General features: G+C 32.1%; 1 protein-coding gene across 1 annotated transcript; it reads right to left on the bottom strand.

The window, feature by feature from the left end:
* Positions 1-7,556: 7,556 nt before the first annotated feature.
* On the bottom strand, positions 7,557-9,265 carry LOC112516510 (transcription factor bHLH18-like). Its single transcript, XM_025123625.1, has 4 exons — positions 9,230-9,265; positions 8,623-9,129; positions 7,776-8,171; positions 7,557-7,640 (listed from the first exon to the last, which is right to left on the bottom strand). Exons 1-4 carry the CDS (start codon positions 9,263-9,265, stop codon positions 7,557-7,559), a joined length of 1,023 nt encoding a protein of 340 aa, XP_024979393.1.
* Between the last annotated feature and the right edge of the window lie 200 nt (positions 9,266-9,465).

A 9,465-nucleotide genomic window follows, 5' to 3' on the forward strand; every position in this document is an offset into this window, starting at 1 on the left:
TTTTTTATTTATTTATTTTTATTAATTATGAATTTATGATAATATTATTTAATATATGGTCGAATGTGAACCGTTTATATAATTTAATGATTTTGATTTTATAAAAAAGAAAAAAAAAAGAAAGGAAGATATTTGGATGTATATAGAAATTGATGGAAAAGTGCATGAAGATTAAATCTGTATGTCCAAAGCTTCCAGGGGATGATACATCTTATTTTTATTAGGAAATTAAAAAAATAATAATTATAGGACTTTTTGAAAAGTTGCTTTCTGAAAAAGTAGGTGATTCTTCAAGACTTTTAAGATAAGGGTGGTCAGATGGGGGAGGTCCATAAATCCAAGAATAAGACAGCTGCAGCCGTCGTCACTTCCTTTTCACTTTAATTAGATTTGATTCTTCACAGAACTCATTTCTATTTTTTTATTGATTTCAGAAACTCAAATTTGAATATTACCACGTTTACAAACAATGTTTTGGAAAATTAAATACAGAAAAATATATAAAATCAAAAGGAATAGTAAATTATGCATTTGTTCATGATGCCTTCTATAATAAATTATCATTTTGAGTTGTATAAGTGTAATTAACAACAAATTTTCAAACAATAACACTTGATGATGATGATGATGATGATGATTCTACTTAAAACGTCACACTTTTTTTTTTGGAATACTAGTTTGTTGTATCAATTTGAAAACCGACTTTACATACTAATTAAACACAAACCATTTGCAACTTAGCATCACGATGTAACAGAAAGTCCCTTCAAAAGTAAGTATTTTTATATGTTGTTTGTGATTGGAAAACTTACCGTTAGGAAGGTGTTTGGAAATGTGGGATATGACATCCACTCGGTTTTATGTCCCTAATGTGGGGATGACATCAAATCGATTGACGGGGCCGTCTCTGAGGGAGGGCGAGCCAGACGCACACTCAAGACCCACCAAGAAATAGAGGCCTAAATTATTTTAGTATACGATAGTAGTAATTTTTTTTAGTAAATAAAGGAAACACAATTTTTTTACTATCTAATAGGATCCAAAAAGAATTTCATATTATATTAAGGATCCAAACATGTATTAATTAATTATATTGAAAAAAACTATGTAAAAAGTTGATCGGTTGTGCATTTTATAGTATTGCTTATTGTTTCTATAAGTTTTTTTTTGTCTTGAACCAAAGTCTAAAATTACATGCCTAGAACATCTTTGTTATATTTTTCATCATTCATCTCTTATTGACTTTTTTGATTTTTCCATCCTCATGAATTCTATTTTTTATTAAATTTATTAATTAAGAAAACTCTTAGCTTTTGAAAAAAATTACCATCCAAATGAAGCCATCAACTTATATCTATAATTAAGATTTCAAAACTATCATTATTTTCGCATACATTATTGAGTGATATTATTACTCTATGAATCTTAAGTTCTCTTCTATATCTAAAACAAGAATAAAATCTCATCACTACAAAATAAATGATTTTTACCACAAAAATCACTCAAGGAATTTTTCGTGGGTAGATTACCCGCATATCATCCGGAAAATACCAATGGTTCGGTGAATTCAATGTTTTTCGAGAAAATACCAATGGATCACCCAAAGAATCTCTGGGTAATCTGTCACTGATTTGAATTATCCACCAATTTTTTGACAATTTTGTGATGAATCATCTTTTAGCGACAGATTTAGATGTAAAACCAACAATATGATCCTCACACCCACGTATTGAGCTAGGGTTTGTCCATTCTTCACCTACCTCAATCCTCTCTCATTTTGGACGATTTTTGAGAGTTATTGGCAACACTTTGGAACATTTTGGAGGAGATGTAAGTCAAGTAACGCAAAGAATTCAACATGGATGTTCAAAGATCAATGAGGTAAGCTTCTTAAGTGTTTTGAGATCTATATTTGGATGTTTTTGGTGGTTTTGAAGCTTGAGTTAGTGATTGGTGCTTCTTTGGCTCGGTTAATAGTATTGAGAAGTTTTGTGGTGAATTTTGTGTGAGGATCTCAGATCTTCATCTTTTGGAAGCTAAAGAATTGGGTTTGGAATCTAGATTTAACCTATCCAACAAGGTGCGTTGATCAAGTTACTTTGTGAAAACTATGTACATGCCAAAAAAATGTTCATTTTGAAGTATTAACATGTTTTACTTGCTATTCATTCAAATGTGATTTGACGAAGTTTGCATATTTGGTATATTTGGTTTTATAAATCATGTAAAATGTTTACATTTGGGTTTTTGAACAATTAGATAAATAATCACAAGAATGTGTCCTTCTGGTGATTTACTATACAAATGAGATTATTTAACTTAGATGCATTTTGGTGTAGTTGGTTCTATAAACCGCTTGGAAATTGCATGTTATTGTGTCATGAGATATTTTGGAAGTATAAGGTTATGATTTCTTTGGGAAAATGGTATGTCTCAACCAATGAGGAGTTTTTGAGTCAATCACGTCTTTAAAATATATGTTTGCATAAACGTTGGCTAAATGTGTCTGATTCCTCTTGATGATTTTTATTAAATAGTCAGTTATATTTTTGAACTTCTGGCTCAGTTCTCACTCAATTGAGTCTTGGGGACATTGTCCAGTTTATATTTCTCTATGTTGAGCCTTTAGAGTTATATGCAATTATGACATATTTATTTGATATATTTCACATTTTAGGAAGTTCATTCCCCTGTTATTGATTGAAACATGAATTGGATCTCAATAGGCAATAAGGTGTGGACTTTTGGAGTCGGGCATTGGTCAATGACCATATAATGTATTTTCTAGCGTATTATAGTTTGGAAATAGGCACTGGGTCTTAATAGGTGATAAGTTGTGGATTCTTGAAGTTGGGCATTGGCCAATGACCATATAGTGTAATTTCGAAGTGAATTAGCTTAATTAGAATCTTGAAGATATCAAGGTAAGGGCCTATATGGTTGATGTTGGGAACTCCACAAGCAAGAATCTCGTATTAGTTGAGCTTGCCAATTCTGTAAACTCTAAGACCTGAAGGGGTTGATCTTAATGATTGATTATTCGTCAGTGATGCTTATATAACATTCAATTGTTCCTTACTTATGTGTTCTATACAATCAATGGTGATCAGGTCTCCCCCGTCTTCTTTGGATGATTTTATGCCCTTCCAAGGGTATGCGTGAGTAATTGTATATAAGACTCAAGTAAAGCTATGTTTTCCGCTTTAATGTTTTATAGCTTTATTCTTGGTCGTGTTAGTATTGGATTTCAGTTGGGTAATTGAGTATTTGGATTTTCATCAAGAAAATGGCGGGTTCGGAAAGATGTTGTTTTTACGGTAAATAAGTTTCATTTGCAAAATTATGATTTAAATCAACAGTCTTTTGGTTTTACCATTTTATGATTATGATGAAAACTGTTTGAACTCATTATGCAAGCCTAACCTTTTTTCCTTTATCGGCATGTGCATCAGGTCCATGGAGAAATGGTACTAGCGACACCGTGAAGACATGTGTGGTAGATAGTTGCACAAGAAGGATTTAATTTATCTGTAGGAACCCAAATCCTCAATTCAAGTAATAAGATGCTTAAGAGATAATATAAGCGGAAGCAGTAAAACATTAATTCGTGATATAGACTAAGAGATGATGAATATGAAAGAGTGAATACAAATAATTGTGAAATCACCATAGTGATCATGTGTATTGATTATATGAGAAAATGAAGTTATACCAAGAAATAGTGAATACAAATAATTGTGAAATCACCACACTAGTGTGTATGAAAAGTAACTCTTAAGAATTGCTTAGAGCTCTCTCAAGTACAAGATGCTATATTCTCTCAAAAAGTATATAAAATCCTACAAAGAAACTCCTATTTATAGCTTAGAAAAGGAAAGTCAACACTTTCTCCAATCAGTGGCAGATCCAGGATTTTGGTCTAGTGGGGGCACCTTTAAGGTAGCTTAAACACCCACCAAGTCGTCCGATGTGTTTTTAGCCTAATTCCACATTCTAAGAGATTTTTGAAGTTTTTTTTGTATTATTTCGAGGGATTTTTTAAGGTTTTCTTATCGATTTCGAAGGACTTTTCAGTTTTTTGGTTGATTTCAAGATACTTTCTTTAGTTGGTGGGGGCCCTAACAAGAAATTACGGAGGAGAACCATGGTAGAAAGTAAAAAAAACAATTTTTAACCTTAAAAAAATTCATTTTTTTATTTTTTAATGGGGGCCCTTCCCCCCACCTTTTACATGGTGAATCCACCCCTGTCTCCAATAGATGATCTCCATGTGTAAAAGGGAAATAACTGCTTCTTGTATACGTTGCATGCTTTGATAGGCAATGGCTCTTGAGAGATCTTCAGATGAACACAACACTTTACAGAGTTGGACCAGAAGCTCTGCATAGCAGAGCCAAAGGCTCTGTATGCTAGGACTAGAGGCTTTGCATCTCTGAGACTTGTCTTCTTATCAAATAGGTCTGTATCTACGAGTACTTTTGCTCTGCTCTTGTTCAACTGGCTTCTTGGTATAGAATTTCTCAGGTTGAGAACTTGGTTAAAATAAATTTATAGATTTTTAGACGTCTTTTAGAACATTTTTAAGATAAAGTATTCAATTAATTTTTTTTATAATGATTAAAAAAAAACAAATCTAGAAAGACGTCGTAATGCAATTTTTCAGAAATATCATATAAAAAACTTAATGTAACACTTTTCTTTTTATAATGTCAAATAAACACATATGCTTCTAAAATAAAAAAATCCGAAAGGATGTCATATAAAAATGTCATTTTTCAGAATTGTTATATCAAAAAAATTAATTGGACACTTTATTTTAAAGTCTCTTTAAAACATTATAAAAATTTATTGTAATATTTTTATATAGGACATACATTTGTTTGGTATAATTGAATGACTTATGGAACCAAATAATTGCATGTTCTATTAATACAATAAATACATTTATTTGGTAAAAATAGCCTAAAAATATTTAATTGTTTGGTTCTATAAAAAATTTAATTATTTGGTCCCTAATGAAGAGAAAAGATTAAAAATACTATCATGTGATGAGTACTTAACGGCTTGCACTTGAATGACGTTAGTAGTAAAAAATCAAACTAACAAGAAACTAAAACAATGATGACCAAAAATATGAAAAAAATGTATGTAAAATATTTGATCATTTTATTATAAACAATAACAAAATCATATTTTTTATGTATAAATCTTTTACAGAAAAATATATAGTTTATTAAATAAAAAAGACTAAAATACCAAAAAAGACTAAAATACCCTTGGATTAAATGGAGGATTTTTATTAGATTTAGTCTCGGGACGAAAACAACAATAACAATGAATTACAAATCATAGGAACGAAAATTTCAATCTTTTACAAACCATACGGACAAAAATAGTAGTTTACTTTTTTTTTAAAAATAGGATACCCAAATGAAAAATATTTTCAATGTATATTGCTGTAGTATGAAATAAAAATACAATACTATAATAAGAAATTTAAAAAAGTAAATTGTTATTTCATGTTTTAGCCGCTTTCTCAAGACAATTGTGAAGGTTTCTTGAAGACTTGGGGTTGCAAAGGGTTTTAAGTCTAGTGAAATTCGAAGTGTTGCTAGCTTAGGCTAACGGATAATCATCTCAAGAAAATATTTCAACATACAATATGCATATTTCAAGCATTAGATGATGATCTTTAGTATAAATAAAGGTTGAAATCGGCCTTTTTAATTAAAGACACGAGTTTTTTTTTGAGAGGTTATATATTTACATAAACAATTTAACACATTAATAATTAATTATTCTACTAGTTTCAGTATGTGATGTTGTAACACAAATACACAACATGTGACATTAATGGGTTAGAAGACTTAACTTGCAATGGCTATTTTTTATTTTCTTTCAGTTTCAAACAAACTCAAAATGAAACATTTTTTTTAATACAATCCTTTCCAAGGCCTATCTACATATATACCTAGCGGTCTAAGAATTACTATATGAGGATGGTGTATGAGTTTATTTGTTTTATTTGTCGTATATAAATATTAGAGGTTGGTTATTATACAACCTTTTACATTTGTACAACCAATACAACCCAATCTGAACCGTCCATTTAATTTGATGAATATGTTGTTTCATAGAAGTTTTGATTGTTTTCTAATATAAAGTATTGATCATAATTAATGAACCATATTCATCTTCCAAAAATATTCAAATCATAATAAATGAACTCTTATCATTTTTATAAATATTCCAATTAATTGGGTTGCATTGGTTGTACAAATGAACTTGGTTGCATTTGAAATATACCCATAAATATTATGTACTTCAAAATAAAATAAAATTACAACACCTACAGAGGTAGACGGATACGAGAAGCAGTACTAGGATCGACACAGTTCGAGAAGTAATAATGTGAAACGGAGATATGAAGGAGCATAAGATGAAGGTGACCAATTAAGATTGCAAGACTCTACTTGGTATAATTTCATGAGAATTGAATATTTAGTAAAGCATGCCTAACCTTATCTATGAAGTCCGCTCCTGGATGAGAATTCCTAAAATAGCAATGATATTATAGGATTCTAGTTCTTATATTTTAATTATGGTTATAAATAGGCATTTTCAGGTTAAGAGAGACAAGTTGATTTTTAACTATATTTGAGTGTTCTTCACCTCTTGAGTTATTGGGACCTTATTCTTCAACTTAACTATCAATAAACCAAGATCAGACGGTTATGGCGTTATTTGACTATATACCAAGGTTTGATTCTTTTTTGTTAGGAATTTATCGGTTGAAATTCCGCTACTTATTTTTCACGTAATTCCAAGGTCCGAGTTTTGCAATGTTGAGGTCTTTTTCTAAGATTATTGTTGCTAAAACTTTGGTTTGGGAATGCCACCCTACCTGGATTAGATAGGATTACTATCTCAAATTCACACAATCAAATTTTTTCAGACAAATAATATTGTATTGATCTAATTTGACATTTCTTGGTCTAATATCAAATATTTTTTCATAGACATGGTAATTTACGAATAAGAATTTATTTTCAAGTTTTTATAGGATGAACACTCTTGATGTAAGTTTGGAAGGTGGAAAAATCTTGCTAAATATCAAGTGAATACTTCTGCCATATGCTAAAAGAATTAAGAATGTATAATACCTATCCAAAAAGAACCATTCTTTATGGTTATGGTTTAAATTTTAACTTGGTAATCTGTCCATAAAGGACTACAGGTTTTGGTAACCATCTAAGAGGTCAAAATGGCTCACTTGGTGCCATTACTCAAAAGGCTCATGGAGACCTAGCTAAGTTCAAAAAACTATAGAGTGACACTTCCTTGTGAATGGGTACATTCTTCTTGTGGAACGGAGGAAGTTTGCTCGGTCATGTGATCCGGGTGCTTTGAAGGAGCCCCGTGGAACAGGGAACTCAAGGCGCCGTCAATAGGAAGCACCAAAAAATTATTAATTTTAACTAATACTACAAAGGGAAAAAGGGGACAGATGCATCACTGCTCATGTAACTTCTGTCCTTTCCTTGAATTCCCCAAACTTAAGTACAGGTCACAGAATATCTAAGAGCTGATTGCAAGCATTTCACAAGATCCATTGCTGTCATGAGGAGCTCGTCACTCATCTACACAAAAGCAAGGAAAATAATAACCCAGAATTTCAGCCCAAATGCGATAGAAACTTGGAAGCAATTAAAAACACATTAATCTCTTCTGGTACAAATGTTTTTGAGTAAGTAATTAACTATATAATAACATACCTGAGCAGTGATTGTGATCAGAAGATCAGTGTTGGAGAATGGAAGAACGTTGCTACTGATGACAGCCAAATGGAGTCTTTCCATCTCAGTAAGGGCTATCAAGACCAGTGAGGGATTTCTTTGGCAATAGATTCTTACAAGTGTGCTACAACCTGAAATTCTTACCACAATCTCAGGATCATAGGCGCTGCTACTACTTAAAGTTTTAATCTCTTTAGATGAAGACGCATTGTCTTTGCCACCAGGATCACCACAAAGCTTGGATCTACCTATGGAAACAGTTGAATTTTGGATGATACGTTTTCCCTTGACTTGTGTTTCTTCAAGTTCTTTCACTTGCTTTTGAAGTTCTTTTATGTATTTGCTTGCATCTTCCAGCACAGTAGCCTTATCCATCTATATAGTAACAGAAATAATTTGAGATTGGAGTTTTTAATTTGACTTGCAATATATATTACTGGTTTGTCAAATACACTAGTGATATATCTCCTGTGCGCATGCTTTAGGTTATACAACTCATGTGATGAGTATATATAACTCATTTAATGACTATAAGGTGTTTGATCCTGGGCTGCATCCAAGCGAACTAATTGGTTTCGTGTTTGAACTTTTGACCAGGGGTTCTTCTAGCATCTTTCTTAAGATTTTGTAGTTGAATCTGTTCACATATAGCAATATGGATCCTCATACTTCAAATGAGTGTATTTAGATGATTAAAAACCTCATACCCTCGACTTGTACTCTTTTTCAAGTGGAAATTATATGTGTATTTACTCAGTTTCAGTATCCATATATGTTGTACCTAATCAAGTAATTACATGAGATACCTTTTTTGCTTTCTTAGTACCTTTTTAAGTTGAGGAAGGAGAGCATACAACGAGATAAAGCGCTGAGCCAACTTTTCTCTTCTCTTCCTCTCTGCAAAAACATGTTCTTGTGCTTGTCTAGGATTCCTGCTTGTGCTAGGAACCCATCTCGCAACCTCCATGGATCCATGAAACTCGTTGAGACTGGTACTAGTATTTTCTTCAGTCTTCACTGCATGAGAGTATTTCAGTTTGGATCCTCCATAGGGCCGGTGCGGGTTAGTCTGTGGCGGCAGGGTAAGGTTTCCAAAAGATATGGTGAAAGTGTTGGATGAGGAACCATAACTAGGAGCAAAAGGGCTGGTCTTCATGACCTTGTGATCTTGATGCTTGCTCGGATCTTCATTGATGGTGGTTGTTTGAACAGATTGGTTTACCAGATTAGTGTGACCCTTGAAGGTTTCTGAAGAAAATGAATTCATAGAGTCACTATAATAAGGGTATATCTGTTGTTGTCCATTTACAAAATCATGAGGCTCTTCCATTTCCTATCATGTATAAGCTAAAATTAACAAACAAAAATGAAATTTAAGGCAATTACACTGACAACCATTATTATTTCTGAATAAAAGATATAGCGACTCTTACCAGCTCAGGCATCCATGCTGTCGATGGGATGTCCATCATACATACATGTAACGTCTCTTGCTCGATTAATCTTACAGATGACAAAGATGAGGGGATTGCAAGACAGCCAAAATCTCCTTGAGGTAGTAATCCAAATCCAGAGTTCTAAACTGCTATGATTTTTAAATAGATGTTTCTTTTTTCCTACAAAATTAATATCACTATTCAATCTTCTAGCTTGATATTATAACCTGCCT

This window comes from Cynara cardunculus, assembly GCF_001531365.2.
Source record: "Cynara cardunculus var. scolymus isolate 2C chromosome LG 1, CcrdV1, whole genome shotgun sequence".
NCBI classification, from domain to species: domain Eukaryota; kingdom Viridiplantae; phylum Streptophyta; class Magnoliopsida; order Asterales; family Asteraceae; genus Cynara; species Cynara cardunculus.